Source organism: Ictidomys tridecemlineatus, chromosome 13, assembly GCF_052094955.1.
Source record: "Ictidomys tridecemlineatus isolate mIctTri1 chromosome 13, mIctTri1.hap1, whole genome shotgun sequence".
NCBI lineage: Eukaryota > Metazoa > Chordata > Mammalia > Rodentia > Sciuridae > Ictidomys > Ictidomys tridecemlineatus.
Window position 1 is genome coordinate 35,116,680 of NC_135489.1, and position 22,678 is coordinate 35,139,357.

The 22,678-nt window shown below is 42.2% G+C and overlaps 2 protein-coding genes across 19 annotated transcripts in view; both read right to left on the reverse strand.

Annotated features, from left to right (window-relative positions):
* The window catches only part of Fhod3 (formin homology 2 domain containing 3), a 428,888-nt gene extending 426,543 nt beyond the window's left edge, over positions 1-2,345 (reverse strand). For 6 of the 17 annotated variants that reach the window (XM_078030166.1, XM_078030162.1, XM_078030165.1 and 3 more), the window contains exon 1: positions 2,021-2,344. In XM_078030166.1, coding sequence (XP_077886292.1) covers positions 2,021-2,185 — 165 coding nt within the window. In that variant the 5' untranslated portion in view covers positions 2,186-2,344. Of the gene's footprint in view, positions 1-2,020 lie in introns of all 17 variants that reach the window. The other 11 variants (XM_013358724.3, XM_078030171.1, XM_078030169.1 and 8 more) reach the window with 3 other exon arrangements.
* Positions 2,346-13,122: 10,777 nt separating this feature from the next.
* The window catches only part of Mocos (molybdenum cofactor sulfurase), a 49,857-nt gene continuing 40,301 nt past the window's right edge, over positions 13,123-22,678 (reverse strand). Inside the window, exons 15-16 of one of the 2 annotated variants that reach the window (XM_005325566.4) lie at positions 19,512-19,616; positions 13,123-17,764 (exon numbers count right to left, since the gene is read on the reverse strand). In XM_005325566.4, coding sequence (XP_005325623.2) covers positions 17,612-17,764; positions 19,512-19,616 — 258 coding nt within the window. In that variant the 3' untranslated portion in view covers positions 13,123-17,611. Of the gene's footprint in view, positions 17,765-19,511; positions 19,617-22,678 lie in introns of those variants that run through there. The other variant, XR_005728643.2, reaches the window with a different exon arrangement.

Sequence of the window (22,678 nt, forward strand, 5' to 3'; positions counted from 1 at the left end):
TCCACCTATAATTTAAAAATAAATATTTTTAAAAAATAAAATAAAATAGAAAGGGCTGTAGATGTAGCTCAGTGTTAAAAAGTGTCTCTGGGTTAAATCCTCAATACAAAAATAAATAAATAAATAAATAAATTTCCTGGAAACTAAAGATAAGAATGTGCACTTAGCTACATAAATGCCCTAAATTCTGCTCTTGAATGGGGAAAAAAAATACAAATCATATGAATATGCTCCAGGAGTTTTTGCTCGAAAGATTCTGAGATTGAGGCTGGCAGGTCTTCAAGACAAGAGTTAAGGTTCTCTGTAAGATATCTTCTGGTTCTGTTTGTCCCACAATGGACAACTTAGAAAATGCTGTGAGCCAGTGCAATTGCTATCCTGTGGCTTCTGGTGGGGGGGTGGGGAGGAGGGGTACACCAGGATTTCCTCCTACCATGCCAAGAATACTGGATCAAGACTGGGGCTCTTCCATGGAAACATAAAAATATACTTCAGTTTGCAGCTTGAAAGGTCAACCCATATATATAGGGTATGAAATCCAAGGAAACCACTTCAAGGTCACAAGGCCACAATTATGAGTCTTCTGTGGTTTCAACAAAAGATCACTGTAATCAGAGACCATAATGAATGGAATAATCATGATGTAGAAGAAACTGAAAACTTTTAACTGAATCCACAGATTGAGAAGAACCAAAGAATTTACTAAAATGATTCTGATAAGCTGAACCCATAATACAGCATTCTGTCCCTCTGTCTCCCCAATCCAGGGTGTTTTTAATGGCCAGAAAGGTTTTCATGTACAATAAGTATAACCATCCTGCACCAATAAGAGAATGAGATGGAACTGCCCCAGTTCTCATTCCTGAAAAGGGATTGCTAGTTAAGTGGAGTAGAGGAAGCACTGGTATACTAATGGAAGGGGTAAACATCACTGTCAAAGTCCATTGATTTCCAGAAACAACCTCCTCTTGTACTTCCAAAGCAGGTGAACACCATACAGAAAATATGAAGAATTTTTCAAAATCACTTTTGTTCTTCTTGGCATCAAGGGTTATCTTGCCACATATTTGTCAATGTTGATCTTCAAGGAACAAATCATCTCCAAGCTTTGACATGAACCCTACGCAGAAAATATAACGAAGTGGTAATTCTTCAAGGTGCAGTAAATCTATTTAAGTGGGAGGGTTTCTCTGGGTAACTAAATGATTAGCTTTCAATACCCTACTCTTTAGAACAATCGCTTCACAAGACGCTGTCTTCCTTCAAAGAGTTTTAAAAAGAAGAATGAAAGAAAACTCTCTAACGGGTGGACTGAGAAGCCATTCTTCCCAGGGGACACTCATTTGGGGCTCCGAGGCTAAGGCTTTGTGCGCGCGCCGCCCCCCACACCGCACCCCCACCCCTCCTCCCACAGAGACCGCTCCTCCAAGGTTTCCAAGGCCACCTGCTTCTCAGAAGAAAAAGGGGATACTGTGTGCGCTACCGCAGTGCGCGGTGGGCGTCCTCGCCGCTGGCCCCCAGGCAAAGAAGGGGAGGTGTCCCCGGGAAGCATGCTTTGTCGCGAGGGTCGCGAGGGTCGCGAGGCCGCCCGCAGCTCCCCAGAGGCCCAAGAGAGGTTTTGTCTCCGACGTCGCCCAGAGCTCTTCCCTAGGTTCTTTCCGCGCCTTCTCCAGGGCCAAACACAGGCATCCGAACCCCACCCCGCCCACCCCACCGATCTAACGGCCCGCAACTGGGAACCTTCTCCATCCCGCCTCCGGCCATCACCGCACCTGCTCGGCCGCACCGGCCCCCAGCTCTGAGCCAGAGCGTGGGGCTGTCCTTCCCGCCCGCCCAGGAGGATTCCGCCCCTGTCCGCGGGTACCCAGAGCCCCACTGCTTAAAGTGGAGAGGGATCTGCGCTAGGGCGCTTGTCCCCGGGGGCCGCGCCCAGTCAAACCCGCCTGCAGCGCCCACACCCCCGCGCGCACCGCGGCAGGGGCTGAGTCCAGGGGACCTGGCTTGCCCCACCGAGTCGTACCTTGTGCGGCGCCCTCAGCAGCCGATGGACCCCGGCCAGCTGGGTGCCGAGCGCGAGGTCCTCGCGGAACGTGAACAGCGGCGGCCGGCTGGGCTCCGGGAAGTTGGTACTGTTGAAAGGGTCGGTGTCGTCCAAGAACTGCACCCGGCAAGCCAGCGTGGCCATGATGCATCCCTGCCGCGGGGGGCACGGGCCCCGGGGTCAGCGGGGCCGCGGGCCGGCACACCCGATCGCTCGGCGTAGGGGAGGCCGCAGCCGCCGCTCGCTGGCTCGCGGGCTCTCAGGCTCCGGCGCGCCCGGCTGCAGCCCGGGCTCCGGCCGCGGGGGGCGGGGCAGGGGCGGGGCCGGCGCGCCCCCTCCTTTCCCCTCTTGCTCCGGCTCCTCCCCTCCTGCGTTCCCTGCTGCACCCTGCGCGGGACCCGACAACCCAGAGCCACCCGACCCTTACAGCTCCGACAAGTAAAGGGAGGAGGATTCTCTCCGCTTCCGCAGCCCAGCGCTAAGCCGGGCCGCAACGGCAGGCCGGAACGCACAGCCGGCAGACTGCTCTGCACGTGGCCCCGCAGTTTTGGCCCCAGCTACAGCCCCTAGGATCCCTGAGAACAGGGTTTGGGAGACAGGGCCGCCCTCCGGCTTTTTCCCCACCTGGGGGTGGCGGGGGGGAGAACCCTTAACAGATAAAAGTGGCAGCGGCCGGCTTCTTGCTGCCCGGATTCGTAAAAGCCCAGCTGGGCACCAGGGGATAAGGGAATCGCCTCCCAGCACCGGGAGCCCAGATGTGGGAGAAGGAAGGCTAGAGGAGAGGGAAGAGCCGGGGACCCCAGGCAGCTCTTCTCAGACGACAAGCTTAGGGGAAACCCTGGGGCACAAGGAGAGAGGCCTGGAGGGTTGAGAGGATAGGCGCAGGGCCTGGCCGGGGTACGCTAATTGGGCTGTGCATCAGCACCGCATCCCTCCCTAGTTAGGTCTCTGAAAGCCTTAACTGGGCCTTTTGGAGACTGGGAAAGGCGTGAGCTTCCGGTGAGGTCTCGGGATTGCGGACGGTGGCGGAGAACCCGGGATCCCCTCGCAATCTAGGGACTTAGAGGGAAACCTCCTCCAGCGAGGAGGCACTGCCTTGCTCTGCTCTCCTCGCTGCTCATGGGCGACCCCCTTTGTTTCCAGTGAGAATTAACGGCTCTCTCCATTCTCAGGCTCTAGCTCAATTCGAAATTGAGTTTGAATTGAGCTATTCAAATTTTGTAGTTATTCAAACTATCCAAATATTAATATTCAATTTTGAATATTACTATTCAAATTTTGTAGTTATTCAAACTATCCAATCACTATTAACACCTACGTCTCTGTGACACAGCTCCATAAGAAACCCTTATCTCATACTTAGAAGCCTCACGCTTTAACCTTTCCCTCGGCGTGGCCTCCTTCCACCCATAAATGTATATTTTGCCTGGTCTTAAAATAATCATCATCATCCCATGATACTCCTGCCCCTTCCAGTTGAGCTTCTGGCTCTCAGTACTTTTGCTCCTGATCTCTTTGAGTCCTCTAGACAGGCCCTACACCAACTTCTCCATCTCCTCAAGGCCAGAATAAATAAACCCATAAACCCGACACCTTTAACACCAGTTTTCCAGGCTCCCACTTTTGTCATCCACCTCCCTCCTTCCTGAAAGTCAAACCAGAACTTTTGGCCACCTATTTCTTGAATTTGGGCTAACTTGGATCCCAACCCATCATTTCATGACTCCTTGCATGCCCTTCCTTCAGCCCCACTTGTCCTTTAAGTCCCTGGTTTACTCCTGCCCTATCTGACAAGTGCCTACTGACCGCAGAGCCTCTCTGTGAGCCATTATCATCCTAAATTCCCTCAGTGGGCATCCCCCTCCCCTCATGCTGCTGCAAACTTCTGCCACTTTTCTCCAATCATGGATTATTCAGTAAGAAATTAATCTCTCCAGCAGGTACTGATGAAGCTTAGCAAACATGAACTTCTAGTACCCACTCCTGGCCACTCCCCATTTGCCCCTCTCAGAAGATGACCAGATGATTTTGTCTGCTCAAGGGTCTGCCTCCACCTAGACTCTAGACTCCGCCTCTCCCATTTGGATCATGCCCTGATATAGTTACAGCCCCTTTTCTCCCTGGGCTCCTTCCCCCTGAGAATCAAGACTGGATTCCTGATGTGCAACCTATGCAGCCACACAGGACCCTGCTCTCAAAAGAACCCCCAAACTGATTTAATGCTCTGCCATTGGTGTCTTGAAATTCTTCAGAATGTTTTAGCAATAGGCCCTGCATTTTCATTGTGTGCATAGAGCCCATAAAGTATGTAGCCAGGCCTGATGAGAATAAATACTCAAGTGTTCTCCACCTTAAAAGCTATATCTTTATGAAAACTGACTCTTCTCCCTCACTTCCTAACCAGCTTGCAAAAGAGAAAGACACTCACTCATCTCTCAGCATCCTCATCACCTCTTCTGCCCAATTTAGTGGCACCAGAGGGCAACATCTCTGCCATTCTAAAATCACCAATGCCAGCTTCATTGCCTCATCCAGGAGCAGGACTTCAATCCTGCCTTCGCCTTTCTTGGCAGGATATGTCACCGTGGCCCATTCCTTTCCCAAACTATTTCCTTCAGCCTCAGTGATCTACCCAATTTAGATTCTCGCTTTCCCTCTTTCTCAGCTCCTTTTGGAGTCCTTGGCTCTGTGCTCTTCTTGGCCCTCTTCACATTCTTCCTGAAATTCCTTGGCTCCCATACACCTCAATCTGTGTATATATGACATATAACTTTATACTCCTGAAGGAGCCCATTCATCTTACTTCTAGGGCCAAATTTTCATGAGGCAATTCAACATCTTACCCTCGTTATGACACCACACTAAATGACACCCTCAAACCAACACCTCAACCCAGCTGCCCATCAAGGACCTCCTCTGCAAGGTTGTAAAAGACTGCTTTACCCGCTTGTCCATTGATTACAATGCCTTCCAAGCCCTTGCAGTGTTGGGCATTGCAGTAATTGTTACTGTTAATTTACTCTCTATGCCACCAACAAATGGAAAACTCTGGGAAGGGGCCATACCACTTTTAGTTCTATGGCTAGCAAAGAGAAGTCACACAATAAATTTCTGATGAATGAATGGATATTTCCTATGCCTGTCTTCTAAAGTCTCTCCTTTTTCCAGTCTTACATCCTGCATGTAGTCTTCCACTGACTGCCCCAGAACTAGCAATCATTCTAAGATATATATTTGATATGCCACACCTTAAAGTCTTTACATTCCAAACTCTTTGGCATGACTCAGGAGGGCCTCTAAGTCCTGCCCCTGTCTACTTCTCTAGGCTCATCTCTTGCTCTTTCCTCCACTTAACATTCTGCCTTCAAGTCACAATGAATATATCACCCTTTGCAAAACAGGCTGAGCTTATTTATGGTACCTAGAATGCTCTTACTGTCTAGTAAACAGGTGAACCTACCTGTCCTTCAACACTCATTTCTAACACCAACTCTGGAGAGCTATCTCCAACTCCACTTGAAACGAGGATTGTCTCCCTTTACTCTATAGTTTCAAATAACTTTAACTATGTCTCAACTGTAGCACTTTCCAGGTTGCATTGTAAACACATGTTTACCATATTTTAACATATGCCTACCCCACTAAACTAGAATATTTTCAGGATTGGAATTTGTGTTATTTTTAATCTTACAACTTCAGTGATGGGCACTTAAGATGAAATATTTAACTTATTTTTTAAGAAGGCTCTTCATTCTATTATTTATAAAAATAAAAAATTTTAATTTGTTTATTCTATAATTTTTAAATTTATTCTAAATTGTTATATATGACAGCAGAATGCATTTCAATTCATAGTATACATATAGAGCACATTTTTTCAGGTCTCTGGTTGTACACAAAGTAGAGTCACACCATTCGTGTCTTCATACATGTACTTAGGGTAATGATGTCCATCTCATTCCACCATCTTTCCTACCCCTTTGGTCCCTCCTTATTCAATTCCCCAACTTGGAATTGAACCCAGGGGCACTCTACCACTGAGCTACATCCCCAGCCCTTTTTATTTTTATTTTGAGACTGACCTCACTAAGTTTCTCAGGTTGACCTCAAACTTGCAATCTTCCTGCCTCAGTCTCCCAAGTCACTAGGATTTCAGGCATGTATCACCACACACAGCTCAATTTTTTAATTATTTTTTTCTTGAACAACTAAGTCTTCTCATATCCTTTCAATAGCTCAGAAAATGCCTGTCTTTGACCAAATCATATTGTTTTGGTATGTGTGTGTACAAATATATAACAACGAATCCCACATTATATATAATTATAATGCACCAATAAAGATTTGGAAACAAAATGCCTCTGGAAATATTGTCAAAATCTCTCAATTCCGATTTTCCCATGATGGAAACAGTTCATCAAATCTTTCAATCTCTTGTTCCAAATTGGACTTTGTGGCTCTCTCAGACTATGCTGCAGATTCCTTTGTAGAAGCCCCTTAAGTATACATATACCCTTCTGAGAAAGGTAAGTCTTTGGGAATTATCATGCCCTAGAACACCTTTATTCACTGTCCTCATACTTGCCTTGGTATAGTAGTTTTGGTGGCAAAAATGACAACAATAAAAATGTCCTCATACCCCTTATATCCCCACTATTTTGCAATATGACTTTGCCACTTCTGTCATTAAAGGGTAGAGCCTATTCCCTCATCCCTTTAATAGAACTGGCTTTGTAAATTGAGATGACCAAAACAATATGGTACAAATGACATTGTGTGGCTTCTGAAGCTAGGTCTCAAGAGACCTTATGGCATCTTCTCTCTCCCTTTTGGAATACTGTCCAAAGACTACCATTCCAAGATACCAGGTCTAGCTTAGAAAAAGTGCTAAGAAAATTGCTACTGACTAGGGGGAAAAATGGTTACTGGGTTATATAACAATGAACTATTGGCAAAGTGAAATTGCCTACAATAATGTGGAAGATATAAAAGGAATGTAATGAATTTAGAGAGTTGATAAAGGAGATGTCTAAGCAGAATATTGAAAGTATTTGTTGCCTTCTTCTAGCTGTATATTATAATAAATTCTCTCTGGAAGCAGAATTTAGAGAAATTATAAAGTGCCTAAGATTTCCTGGTTTGTAAAATAGAACAATTTCTCAGCCCCAGCCTGTCCAGATAGTAAAAGATTACCAAAGTAAGAAATTACCTTAATAAAGATCAATTTTAAAATGTGTATATAAAACCTTTTTGTTAAAAATCTCAGAGATTTTTAAGGCAATGCCTAGTTGATCCTCTTATGTAGACAAAGGGACTTCTAAGGCCCTAAGAGTTGTGTTCCCTAGCAACCTGACAGGCCAAAGAAGAAAGAATTCTGAATATAGCATTTGACACATGAAATAAACCATAATATGATTCATAAAAAATCTACAAAGTTTTTAAGAGAGTTGCACTGCTAAAAGCACTGCCACCTTGAGCCAAAGAGACTAAGATTGTTCAAAATTAAAAAAAAAAAAAAAAGCCTTTGCTCTTCAAAGAACTAGGCATGGAATAGGCATGGAACTACCATATGACCCAGCTATCCCACTTCTCAGTATTTACCCTACAGAATTAAAGTCATCTTACTACAGTGATACATGCAGACCCATGTTTATGGCAGCACAATTCACAATAGCCAAACTATGGGGCCAGCCTAGGTGTCCATTAATGATGAATGATTAATATATCCCAGGGTGGTATATATACATAGTGAAGTTTTATTCAGCTATAAAGAAAAATGAAATTATGGCATTTTCAGGAAAAAAATGGATGAAATTAGATGCCTTTATGTTAAGCAATATATGTCAAACTCAGAAGGTTAAGGGTGATATGTTTTTTCTCATATACAGAAGCTAGAAAGGAAAACAAATGTAGGGGAGGATCTCCTAAAAATCAAAGGGAGAGGAAAGGGACTGAGGGAAGAGAGGAGGAGAGGAAGAGAGGAAGTGCTAGACAGTGATATTGGTCAAATTATATTGTTATATTGTGTGCAAGTATGAATATGTAACAATAAATCCCATCAATATTTACAACTATAATGTATCAAGTAAAAAAAAATGTGGAAAAAGGGAAAGAAAAGAGAGGCCTCTGTAAATCCAACTTGCAATAGGTAAGAAGCAGGCTATGAGAAATATTCAGGTGAAGGCATGGTGCCATTTCTTTAGGAAATGGAATCTTTTATCATAGCATGGTGTAAGAGCCAGGAGAATAGTGGACTTGGGGACTATCCCTGGGAGCAGAACTGGGTCCTACTCTCCTGGAATAGGAGCTGGCAACATGTACCTGGCCAGAGTTTTCAATTGTTATGTGTCTCCCGATCTCTCCATTTATAAATAGGAGTGCCCGTTAGAAGTTATTCTGCCCCTGTCTCACCATTGTACATTGGGTGAATGAGAGGCATGAATCTTGTCTTTTGAGATCAATGTCTAGGGATCGAAGGAGTTGTATCTGAGGATTTACTCTTGAAAGTTCTCATCTGTGCACAGATTCAAACAGAAGCTTCCTTGCCACTTTCCCAGCCTGTGCCCCATGCCTGATTCTAAAATCTATGTTAATCAGTTCAAATTTTTGCTAAGGCCAATTTCTATTTTATTTAGTCTTTGTTGCAAAACAAACCACCCCCAAAATGTACTAGCTTAAAGTAATCATTTTATTTTCTCTCAATTCAATGGACCAGCAATCTGAGAGGGCACATCTGGGGGAACTCATGCAGTTGGGGTCACCTGAAAGCTTGACTAGAGCTGGATGGACTAAAATAGCCTCCCTCTGAGTCTGGTTATATATGCTGGCTGTCAGTTGACTGGTCTAGGAGACTTCTGTTGGGACTGCTCATCTTGTCTCCAGGTGGCTTCTCATCCAGCAGGCTAGGCTTGGCCTCTGCACACTGGTGATCTTCAGGGTACCATTCTCAGAGGTCAACAGCAAAAGTTGTAGGGCCTCTTGAGTCCTGGGCTTAGATTTTATGCATTGTCTTCCCCCCCCCCCGCCCCCGCCTCTCTACTTTGGAGTACGGAAAGGGATGTGAAGTAAGCCAAGGCCACCAGGATATTACAGGAATGAGAAGATACATTGTCCCCCCGGATGGTAAGAAAGTAAAACACATTGTTGGAAAGTCACTGAGTAGGAGAAACTGTGGCAGTCAGCTTCCTAACAATCTAATACATGCCATACATGATTCTAGGCCAAAAGTGATTTTCACTCAGAATTATGAGGATCACCCTTTCTCTCTTTTTCTCTCTCTCTCTCCTCATCATCCCTCTCCTTCCCCTCCCTCCTTTCTTCTTTTAGAACCTTCTTATGATTTCCAATATACTGACAATTTATGATGAGCTATGCTGATCTGTGCTCTTTTTCCAGATTATCAGTGCATTGTTAATTTTTTTCCTTATCTTGAGATTCTGTCCTTCATTGTTGGAATGTCCTGTATCATATCTTTGATAATGTCCTCTCCACAGTGTTCTCTGCTTGTTTCCCTCTCCCCGCTACTGGGGATTGAACTCAAGGCCTCACGTGTGCTAAGAAAGTGTTCTACCACTGAGCTATACCCCCAGCCTTATCTAGAATTTTTTTTTCTTTCTTTCTTTCCTTTTTTTTTTTTTTTTTTGCATCTTGGACCACCATACAAATTCTCTCATTTTTTTGTAACTTCTCTGTCTTGCTAGTCTCTTTGATTATTTTGTTCTACTTTCTGGAGGAATTTCTCAAGTATTTTTTCCTTCTCTTATCCTGAATTTTATTGCACTTGCATTTTTAATTTTTAAAGTTTCTTGGGTTTTGTTTTTAAAATATCTTGCTATCAATAATTGCATTTTCTTTCAGGTTTTCGTCTTTTGGCTGCACTGCTCCTATGCTCTGTGGATGACTCTCTGACTCTGGAAGCTGACTAGAAGCTCTCAGGTATATTGAGGTGCTTCACCTGGTGGGCTTCACTACAGACACAGCCACTAGGGAAACAGATTTCTCCTTGAGTGTCTTTGTCCCCTCTCTGGGGTGGTTTGCTTTATCCAGAAAAATTCTTACCAGTATTACCTCTAGCTCAGAGCAAGAAGGGCCCCAGCCTTGGTCTCCATGCCTTAGAGGCCTCATTCTGGCTCTCTCAGGCCTAGGAGTCAATAGGACTGAGATATTATGTCTGAACCAAGCTGCTCCCTCTAGACTGTTCTCTGGGTACCTGAAACAAAATAATTTCTTACCCAAATGGCTCTGAACATGTGTCCAAGGCTTCTATATGCCTATTCCCCAAATCATCCTTTTAAGGGTAGACCCCACTTCACCCCTAACCTGAGAAGGTAGCTGATTACAGAAGAGTGATGACATTTGGGTGTATAGGCTCAGGTTTCTACACTTCTGAGGTTCATGGCTCAGAGATTGAAAGAGTAAAGGTGTAAGCCATAGCTGGCAACCAGAGGCTGGGCCAGCTCTCTCTGGGCCTTCATGTTCCTGTGCAGAGCGCCAAAGAGTTACATATGCTTATGTTATGCTACCTTACATTATGCTAGATATAAGCTTGTTACATACTAACCATTCTCTGTATATATCTTTGTGTGTGAGCACAGTCATACATACAAGAAAGAAACAGACAGACCTGGCAAAATACCCAATTAAAAGTAGCATTTAAAAAAAAAATCCTAAGGAAAATAGGAGACCCCAAAAGAATGATGGATGCAAAGTAGGTTGAAAAGTAATCTGAGAAATAATTCAGGAACTAACTTTTAAAGGATGGAAACTTCAGTAATGAAAATTTTCTCAGATCCGATCCATTCAGGAAGCCAGGCAGAGTCCAAAATGCCATACTGTGTGCCAGTCTTCTGTTCAGATTGACCCATCCCATTTGAACTAGTTTTCAATCTCCTGAAGACACAACAATCTGCACTTACCTAATGCTGCCACTGGGTGGTAGACCTGGCTTCCTACGACTTAATAATTTTAAGACATTGTACCAAATACAAAATGTCTCCTTTAATTCTTAAACAATTTTATAAGAAAAGTACTGTGGTTTTCCTCACTTTTCAGGTGAGACTTAGTAACTCACTTCTAAAGGGTAGTATTTGCCATGATATTAATTTGGGGATCTGCTCAGTGAAATATGTAGAAGTTAATTTCATCAGCATGAGAAGAGATTGGAAAAGGACAGATTGCAAGATGCTGCCAGGTGCATCTTAGCTTTCCTTCTGCTTCCAAGGGCACCTGAAACCTTTCCCTGTGGAAGAAAGAGCCCCAGCCTTTCTCAACAATCTGGGGTGCTCAGAATACCCTGTGCCCAGTGAAGGATTTTGCTTACTAGGGTGCATGGCAGGATTTTTGTATTAGGACCCTATTCAGGTACCAGCCAGTGTTTGGTTCCAACAGAGGATCTCTACACACTAGATCCTGTAGCTGGTGCTATCCTCAGCAACTTGCCACCCTTGTTTTAGATAAAGGAAAGTTGATAAAGATGGGGCATAATTGGTCCTGAAGTCTTCTTCTAATCAAGGCAAGGTCACTAAAGAGCAAATGCCATTCACTGGAGCCAGTTTTCCAGCACCTAACTTCCCTCACCACTGCAGAAAGTTTGGGGCATGCTCCAAAATTACACTTCATCTCCCCTGCCAAGGACCCTGGAGGCCATATTTCCTGGAAGTATACAGGAAAGCTCAAACTTAGCTTCCTGCTTCCCCCACAGATGACACTGCTCTATCATAGTGTGAATTTCTTATCCTTCCCCCAAAACTATTATGGTTTGTATTTGGAATGTCCTCCCAAGTCTTGTGTTGAAAGCATGATCCCCAATGCACCAAGGTTCAGAGGTGGAGCTGTTAGGGGGTGTTCAGATCACAGGGGCCTTGACTTCATCCATGAATTGACCCAATACTGGCTGAATGGATTATGGGGAGGTGGGACCTATTTGGAGGAAGTAGGCCACTGAGGCAAATCGTAGATGGATTTATCTTGTCCCCAGTCCCTCCTGCACCTCCACTTCCCAGCTACCACAAGCTAAGCAGGTTTCCTGTACCATACCCTTCTACCATGAAGTTCTTCCTCACTTCAGGCCTCAAGCAGTGGTGATGGTCAACCATGGACTGAACCTCTATAACCAGAAAATAAACTTTCCCTGCTCTGTGTTGTTCTTGTCAGGTATTTTGATCACAGAGATGAAAATCCGACTAACACAAGCCCTGCCCCTGGACATCTGCTAAAGCTAGATGTCCAGCCCTCTGCTGGCCTATATGAACCACCAAGCTCCCTGAATGCAAGAAATATGGCTTTTCCTTTTCTCACAATGCAGGAAAATGGGAGGTACAGGGGCCTTTTCAGCTCCCGATCATGTCTCTTACCGATGCTTTTTATCATGTTTTTGAGGTATGTAAAAAGGAAAGCAATTTGTTCATTCATTAAACAATAGCAGTTTTCCATGAGTGAGGTGAGCAGAGCATGGACACCTGAATTAGAGGCTCCAGTTCAAATCCCAGCCTGACCACTTACCAGCTCAGGAACCAGGGACAAGTGACTTACCCTTTCCGTGCCTCAGTTTCCTCATCTCTAAATGAGATGATTGATAGCACTAGTAGCTTGCTCATACATGTGTTTAAAAAGATCAAGTGATCTAACGCATTTGTAGGGCTTAGAACAGTGCCCACACTTACAAAGATATAGCCAGTTTAGCACCACAGAGAAGAGACCAACCTGGGCCCAAATCTCACCCCTGCTATGTACAAATTCCCTGATCTTAAGTGGGTCACTTAACCTAAGACTCAGTTTCCTCATTTAAAAAATGTAAAGATTGAATACCTATCCCATAGAGTTGCAAGAATTCAAGTTCTGTAAGGCATTATCAGTTTTCATTCACAAATATTGAAATTAACAAGCTCTGTTAAGGAAATAAGCACATTTTAATGTATAGAGAAGAATACTTTTTGTATGTAATCAATTTTAATTACAACAGTCAAAGTTCCAATATACTGCTCTGCCACATCACCAAATGATCTGTTTTCTTCCGCATTTTATAACCAAGTGGGAAGCTATCAGCTTCCACAGAATTAAACATTGCTGAATGAATTAATGACTCACATCATTAAGCAACTTTATTTTTGAACCAGCTAATTTGAACCACAAGCAAAACATGTTAAAAGAGTCCAACTATTATGAATCCAACATAAGCATTTTTATTCAGTTGGGATGTCTTAGCAGAAACCATATTTCAACAGGTTTATATATTCTTTCTTAAATTAGGGACCAAACAGTAGGGGCAGGGGGGTGGGTTGTTTGTTTTTTCTGATGACACAATTTTTATTTGCAAAATAAAAAGTGTTAACAAAAAAATAAAACAAATCCATTACTGTGTGCCATATGATACATTTTGGAATGAACAATTAAACAGTGTGTTTTAAATGTTTTACTCTAATTTACAAACAGCAAAGCAAGTCCCAGAAAAGGTGGTTTTCCTCATGAGAACAATGTTGTAATAAACGACTTTTTTATTTTATTTTTTACGACTAATTATTTTATTGGTTTCTGCTCAACTGTCATGTGACAGCTCCTCAGATGTCCTGTAGGAGCTGTAGGTATCAAATGCATCTTTTTGTCCCCAGCACCAAGCATGGTGATCATCACAATAATCAATAAATACTCATTGACTATAGCTACTGAGACGACTAGGAGGAGATGACAGGTACATGCATGGAGCCCAGAACAACAGCAAGATGAGATTTCAAAGGGATGATTAAACCAGGCACTTATCTCCTAAAGAGCTGCCCAGAAAGTCCACAAGAACTGAGCTTATTGCAAGAATCCTGGAGAGACCGTCAAAAATAAAGAAGAGAGGAAAATGAGCATTAGGAAAAGAAACAATAAAAGACAGGAGTTAGTATTTGCACAGAGAAATGTCTAGAATCCTAGGCACAAAGCATTCAGGGTCTTATGTTCCTCTGATAGGGTGGCAGTATGAGAGGTTATTTCTCTTTTTGCCCAGCTGTATTTTCTACTTTTCCCACACTGGGCATATTATTTCTGTATCAATTTATTGTTCTCTGTGAGCTGGGATCCAACCTCTGAAAGATTTTTTCCTTTCCATAATCTGCATTGGCCACTTCTGAAAAAGGTTGTGCTCTGCAGAATACACAATTTCTGCAACTGAGTAGCTTTGTTGTCCCTCTTTCTTCCCAAAGGGAAGAAAGAGGTCTAGAATTCTGTTTCTGCATTTCCAATAGCTTCAGTCCTTTTAGTCCAGGATGGTGGTACTTTTGCTAATACAAAGCTCTTGGGGAAAATTGAGGGGTCTTATTTTGGTCAACTCACTATATTAAAAGTTTTGTGACAATTTTTTTAACTTTATTTTATTTACTTATATGGTGCTGAGGATTGAATCCAGTGCCTCACACATGCCAGGCAGTACTCTACCACTGAGCCACAACCCTAGCCCCTGTGACAATGTTTAATCAAGAACTTTGAGTTCTTTGGCTATATTGGGTTTTTATGGTACTACACATTCAAAGCTTTCTGGAAGCCCAGTCTCCCTTAATTATTTCAGAGTTCTTATCTAACAGCATGATGGCTGTGGCCTTGATGTGGTTCTCTCCAGCCCAAGTTTATCTCTCTCCTTCAGAACTTTGCTGAAGCTGCAAAAAGGAACCCCAATATTGTGATATTTTTTTCCTATTGTTTCCTCTAACAAGTCATTTCGTTGGCATGAGGTTAGTGTCTCTGAAGACAATAGACAACAGTTTAATCAAATATTTTACCATGGTGTAACAAAGTTATCTACTTTCCAAATTGAAATATTTAGAACCTTCTATCTGCTATCCCTCCTCCTCTGTTCAGCCAATAATGGGCTTGGGGGCGTATTTTAGTAAGGTACAATCAGATACCAGGTTCTGTATCCATCATAATTCTTAGAAACAATAAAATTAACACCTGCAAGATTAAGCGGAAAACAAGTGGATTAAAGGATATTGTGTAGCTCATAGGTTCCCCCAGAAGACTAAGAACCAGCCATGGAGGCTGGACAGGGTAGACTCCTGTAGACTGTGCCAGGCACAGCACCGCAAATCACCACCATGCCTACTGCCACCCAAACTGCCACCATCAAGCCATAGGGATTTTTACTTACTTTTTACAGCATTTAGTGTTGTTTGCCAGAATATTCCTTTCACTTACTAAAAAATTACTAGATTATAAATGTTGATGCTTTATCAAAATTGTTTTCTTTATTTATTAAGACAATTAGACTTGCTTTTTAATCCCTTATTGTTTAATTTTCTAAAATAAAAACAACATATAGTATACTTGAAGTAAACCCTACAGAGTCATAATGTATAATCATTTTAGAGATTTCTGGACTAAGTTTGCCACTTTTTAAAGAATTTTAGAACTTATGTTCATTAGTGAGAGGGGGCCCATAATTCTCAATAATGGCTATATCAACATTACATATATCAAACTCCTGAGCAAAGAAAATTACTAATTAAAAGAGTTTATATGTCCATAAAAGAAGCAGTTCATTGAGAAAACAGCAAGCTTAATTGTGAATGCACCAAAAAAAATGTAGCTTCAAAAATTCATAAATCAAAAATGGATAGAGCAGAAAAGAGAAAGAGACAAATCCACTTTGTAGTTAGACATTTTAGCAACAAGACACACCATACAAGGAAAGAAAATTACAGTCTAGTATCTCTCATGAACACAGATTGTCAACAAAATAGTAGCAAAGCAAACCCACAGGGTTACCTGGGAAAGCAAGGCTGTTTCAATATTTGGAAATCAATCAATGAAACCCTCCATGATAATGCCCACAGAAGGAAAGGCAAGTGATCATATCACAAGGCAGTTAAATCATTCTAAATTTTAACCAAATTCAAATCCATTCACAATAAAAATTTCCAGCAGCCTAGGAATAAAAAGGAATCTTCTCAGTATGATAGAGCTGATCTATGAGATTTCTATAGATAAATCATACAGTGAATGAAAGATTGAATACTTTATCCCAAAATTGGGAAAAGACAAGTATAACTACTATTTGGGGGGGGGGGTGGGGGAGTGTACTGAGAATTGAACACAAGTTCTTAGCCACTAAACCACATCCCCAGCCCTTTTTTTATATTTTATGTTTTATATTTTATAAGGTCTCACTGAATTTCTTAAGTCCTCTCTAAGTTGCAAAGGCTGGCTTTGAACTCACAATCCTCCAATCTCAGAGCCACTGGGATTACAGGTGTACGCTACTGTACCCAGCAGTATATCCACTCTTAAGACACTCATTCAATATTTTTGGAAATTCTAGCTGGGGCAATAAGTTAAAGGGCAATAAAATTTATATTTTCATATTCAAATTTATATTTCATATTTTCACAATATATTCATATTCAAAGTAAGATGATTTTTCATGAGCAAATTCTAAAAGACATCTTTTTTGAAAAACTAAATTGTCAAGTTTCAAAAGGTCACAAGATATGAGTCGACCCATGAAAGTAAGTCCTATTTCTATACAACAACAATGAAGATTTAAACATAGGCTTTATTACTTTTTATGCACAGGCTGTCAGGAGCACCATTCTGTTCTTACCAACTAGGTGGATTTGTGCAAATTACTTTGAACCTTGGCTTCTCCTCTAGAAAATGGAGCTAAAAACATGATTCTCAGTGTTTACGCAGAATATCTGAGATAAATAGGAATAGGAACACCATAAATGTGAAGAGCCCTCCCAAATGCCTCATTTGTCCCCCAGTACTCTATCCTACCTCAATGTTACACTTAGCTCCTGTTATCTTGTACAGAAGAAAGAATTCATTAAAAAAAAAGACAAAATCCAGTCTGGCCCCTGCACTAATCTGATTAACTTCAAACTTGTGAACTATGCTCAATGTGTCAACTAAAAAGGGGACAAGGATGGTGGTCAAGGACAGGAAGTAAGAGAAACAGGAGGTTCCTGGATCATCATATAAATATTCTGGTCAAAACTCCCCTCAAGGAATGTGGTCATTAATCTGGGCCCACTGCTACCATGTACACAGGAGGACAGGGACATCTCATGTCCTCAAGATCAGTGGGCATAGACACCCTTCATCAGCACAGAGAAGTTGGAAAGAGGCTGAAGATTCTTCCTAAGAAAATGGTGAAATAAAGACTGGTAGTAGGTTCAAGAGTCCTAGTTTGCTTCATAAAAACTTTATCTGGAGCCTGTGCATGCCTATGATTCTAGCTATTGGGGAGGCTGAGGAGGCAGGCTTGAGCCTAGGAGTTCAAAGCCAACCTGAGCAACATAAGGAGTCCCCATCCTTTAAAACAGAATTTTTCCTTTGACCACAACAGATCATACTTCAAATATATATGAAAGCCTCACCAGGTATAGACACAGTATTCAGTCCTGAGGCCTTGGAAATGCTCCTCTGGGTGCAGCCTCTGCAGATGTGCAGAGTGAGAAGTCAGAGAAAGCAGAAGACAGCATGCGCTTACCTCCAAAGAAAAGAACTGTCCTTATTTAAAGACCAAGTTCTACTAAACCAAACCTTAAGAATAGCAGAAATCATTGTAAGAAAGGAAATTAATGCACACAAATTTTAGGAGCTAACATCCCGGTGTTTCTTCAGAGCAGGTGAGTTGTGGAGTTCCACATTCTCTTTAGACACAGGGAGCACCTGAGATCCCACAGACAGGAAACATGGAGAAGATAAATCCAAAGATTCATGCATCAGGTATACACCAAAGTTCACCTGTGAACAAAACAGGGACAAGAAAGGCTAGGTTATTTTAGTGGTCAAATTAACTTTATAAATAATAATCCTTACAATAAAATTAGATCTCTAGAAACACACTGGGCCAAGTTATTTGGTAGGTTCTACCTGTTACATAATAGAATACAATGAACATGAGGAGAATCCTAATTCCAGACCTCAAAGGTTCTCTTTCCAAGGTGTCCTTTACCTACAGTCACCCCACATGGCTTTCTAGCTGGGTGATTCTTTTTGCATTTCTCATACATCCTGTGCTTCCTGCAGAAGCATCTTTTATCTGCCCTTAGCCTCTGACCTCTGCCAGGCTGATTTCCTCTGTTCCCTAATGCAAAAGTCATTTGGGAATCAAAATGGCCAATTCTGCACTTTTCCTTGAGAATTAAAAATTATAAATTAAGCTCTCTGAGTTCCCTCAAGATATAGATGGAAGGTCCAAAATGAAAAATTATGTAAATATGCCTAAGGTTCACCATCAATGAAAGTGAGCCAGTAAGAACCCTTAGGAGAACATGATATACCCCCAGATCTGTTAATTCCTGCATAACCTCTGTGGATGCTTTTGTTCTCAGGCCAGGCTTGGGAATTAACTAAATCTCAAGTTCATTCCTTAAGACTTATGCTCATGTGGGTAAAGAGTACACAATCCCCTCTGTACTCTCTTGGCAGCTTTCTACCTTAAAGTATTCTAAAATTTAAAAAATAAAAGATTTGTGCAACAATGCTGAGAAACAGTACTCCTGTACACCAGAGACTTTGGGCCCACCCATCCCTTCTGTAGGCACCTGTAGGCACTCTGCATGCACTATATCCGCAGTGGATGTAGCCTTCATCAACTGGGTAGATGTCTTGGTATAGCACTCAAGTGCAACACCTCTGCAGACCACATCTATATAGACATTTGTATAAGGCAAAAACTGTGGAACATAACCCTGCTTTTTAAATTTCTATTGCTTCCCAGTATTAGAGATTGAATCCAGGGCTTCACATCTGCTAAGCAAGTGCTCCACCACTAAGCTGCATCCCCAGCCCTAAAACCCTGCTTTTGAAGGAACACAGTACAGAACATTTAACAATAAACTACCCACCACCTTAGTGTTAGAAATTGATTAAATGTTTGCATTATTTCCGTTAATTTTTTCGAATTCTTTTATGCTTCATGACCGCTTCCTTGGCTCCCTGGAATTCTTCACCAGAAAGAGTCCCAAAAGAAAATATGAGACTGAAAACAAGTGTTCCTAAGAATCAATATGTTAGCTCAACATTTATAACCTGGAATCTGCAACAACAACATTTAACCATTTTAACCTTCAAGAAGATAAACTGGCAGGAATATATATATATAATAAACTTTACTGAATCTATGTATTACTCTCTTCACAGTAAGGCATTTGACTCTCCATGAGATCACTGCAGTGAAGAAAAGAATAATTGGGACAAAAGAAATAACCTTATTTGTTTTGATGCTCTCTATGTCCTCGACAAAATTTGCAAGCATAAAAATACGTAAAATAATTTTTAAAAAAAAAAAAAAAGAGGAACCAATGTAAAGGAAAATAAGATGGAGCCACAGACAAGGTCAGGACCTTAAAACTAGCACACCAGCCTTGGAATGTGCAGCAAACTCTCCACTGGTAAAAGTAACTTGGCATTATTATAAATATAGTTCTGGTGTCAATCATACGCCAAGATTTTTAAACAGGGTATTATATTTTGCAGTCATGCCTACCTTTCTCTCACGACTCTCAGAAAGTTTTTGGAAAACGTCTTGATTTCGTTGCCCAGTTTTCTGGTCAATGCAAATCATCTGGCATCTGTGACAAGGCCCCAGAACCTGCCAGGTGAGATGGGGAAAGACAGAGTTGCCATGAAAGTAACCAGACCATCACACTTTGCAAGGAGAAATCATACAGATTGAATTTGCAATCCTCCTGCCTAAGTACAGAGCCTCAAAGTGGCACTTCCTCCAAATGCCTGCTTGTTAACCCAAAAGCTACTTCTTTAGCACTGAAAAGAAAAAGACCAGTGTAGGGGTGGGGGTGTAGCCCAGTGGTAAAGCACTTGCCTAGCATGCAGGAGGCCCTGGGTCCAAATCCCAGGACTGTGGGAGAGGAAAAAAAAAAAACAAAAAGCAAGGACTTAAAGAAGAATGCCTGATCTGGGAGATCAGGAAGGAAAGAAGGAAAGCACTCAGTGATGAGAAAAACAAATTGGGAGAAGAGAAACCCCCAGAGGGTAAGCATTGGGCCACTGAGGGAAAGCCATCAGGAAGAACCTTCATGTGCTTATGTCCTTCACCCAGAAACTTCATGTCTAGGAATTTGACCTAAGAAAGAACTGGAAGTGAAAACACAGAGTAGAATTCGAGGATTTACCCTTATATCATTGATAGTAGGGAAAACTTGGTAACATCGTACGTAAATGGCCATAGTAGAGAAGAATGGTGAAGCAGACCATGCTGCAGAGATGTGACCTGTATTAAAATTAATGTATAAAGTTTTTTAAGTAAAATGGGGAAATATTTGTTTTATACATAAACAGGAAATATAAAGGGAAATAAGATGGAGCCTGGGCTGGCCAGCCTCCCTGGGCCTGAGACCTGGGGAAGGGATGCCAAGGCCCAGTAGAGCCCACCAGCCCCAGGCCCAGGCTTCAGCTACCGCTCAATAGACAACATCTTGGGTAAAAATCCTGTCACTTTGTTCATTTATTATTCATTTATTATTATTTTTATTAAAGTATTTTGTGGGCTGTTTTTTTGTTTGTTTGTTTGTTTTGGTTTTTTGTTTGTTTGTTCATTGGTTGGTTGATACCAGAGATTGAACCCAGAACCCAGGGGTGCTTAACCACTGAGCCACATCCCCAGCCCTTTTTATATTTTATTTAGAGACAAAGTCTCATTAAGTTGCTTAGAGCTTCACTAAATTGCTGAGGCTAGCTTTGAACTTGCAATCCTCCTGCTTCAGCCTCCCAAGCGATTGGGATCACAGGCATGTGCCACCACGCCCAGTTTAGAGTGAATTTTTTAAAGTGTGTGTGTATACATATGTACATACATCCATACATCACCCAAAAACACATGAAACGTAATACCACACTGCCTAACACAGGTCATACTATAGTAGAACATCTACATTCGGTGGCCTGCCATGATCTTTTGCTGCTTTGATAGCAAGAAAATCCCCCACAAATGTTAATATTTAAAAAGGAAGTTTAAAATTTAATTTTTGTGAGATATTTCTTTGATTGCATACATAAAACATGCAAAGGTACTCATTTTCTGCTTGTTTGTGTTTATGTTTATGTTTTTTTTGAGACAGGATGTTGCTATGCTGCCCAGATGGGCCATGAACACCTGAGTTCAAATGATCCTCCTGTCTCAGCCTCCCAGGTAGCTGGGACCACAGAAGCACATCACCCAGCCCAGCTACTGGATTTTCTTATAACCATTTCTCCTCTGCTCGCTCATGGGCACTAAAATTAGAAGCACTTGCCTACCCTGGAAGTGTCTTGGCCTGTTCCTATCAATCACATTCTGGTCAGTGGGCATTAAACTAGTGGAGAAATAACTTCTCTGTGGTACCAAAGTCAAGATGCCCAGGCCACTCAAACAAAGTGTACTCTACTGGACCTCTGTCCCATGGCTTGCCCTTGGTGCTCAGCAGACCCACCATCTCTCCAAACTTCATCTCCACATCCAGCAGCTTAGCTGGCTTTGACAAAGATTCCGGACACTGTTTCTGGGATGCCAAGCCCCCACCTGGCACTCGATCATGCTCAACAGTGGAAACTATCACTGCTTTAGACGAGGATCCCTGAGATGGAACAGGAGCCAGAACTGCCCTCAGCTAGGAAATGTCAGACTCCCTGGGCCTGGCACCTGGGGAAGGGACACCAAGGCCCAGTAGAGCCCACCATCCCCAGATCTAGACCTCAGCTACCCCCCAATACAAAACATCCTGGGTACAAATCCTGTCACTTTGTTCTAAAGACCCTCTTGAAGCAGTTTCTCAAGCTGGCAGAAGGAGGAAAACTTTCACTCTTCAAGTACAGATCCAAAGAAAATAATTTCCTTAGGATGTTGTCCTCTTTGGTCTTTTCTCTGGTACTCAATTGGTATTTTTAAAACTTGTGCATATAAACTCATTGAACATTAAGTCAAAGAATCCAGAAGCTTGAAGGAAATAAAACACGTCTCAGGGTCTCCCCTTCCCATCCTCAGGGACAAACACTGTTTAGGGACTATGGCTCATCCAAGATCCTGGCACAGAACTGCACACAACCACACATCTGCAGTGTGTGGACACACCCTGACACCTGAGAAGCCACTTAGGTCTCATTCCAATTATTCCACAATGCAAGATGGACATCCTTCCACACCTGTGCAGGGAGAACCACCTCATCCTCAGGTCTTGCAATTTTCACCATGGATGACCTGGCATTCCCGTGAGCTGATATACTTAGCTCTTCTCCTTTGGAGCCACATAAATACTTTCTAAATGCTTTGCTGTTCTCAATAATTTTGCAGCAGAGGTTTTAATCCACAAAATTCTCTTTTTTATTTGGGATTTGTTTAAGGATCAGCTTCCCCAAAAAAGATGATAAGGTCAATGATATAAAAGTATTTATGACTAATGATATCTGGTAAAAAAAAAAAATTGCTTTCTAAAAGAGACGTGCCAGTCTCACAGCAACTGCTTCAACACAGAGTATTATCATCAATAAACATCTTCCATGGGCTGGGGTTGTGGCTCAGTAGCAGAGCGCTCGCCTAGCATGTGTGAAGCCCTGGGTTCACACTTGTATGAGTATTTTTTTAATAATTTCTACCAGTAACATCATTGAGCCAAAGGGCAGGCAAATCTTAGCCTTATTAGTTGCTGTTTATTCAGTACA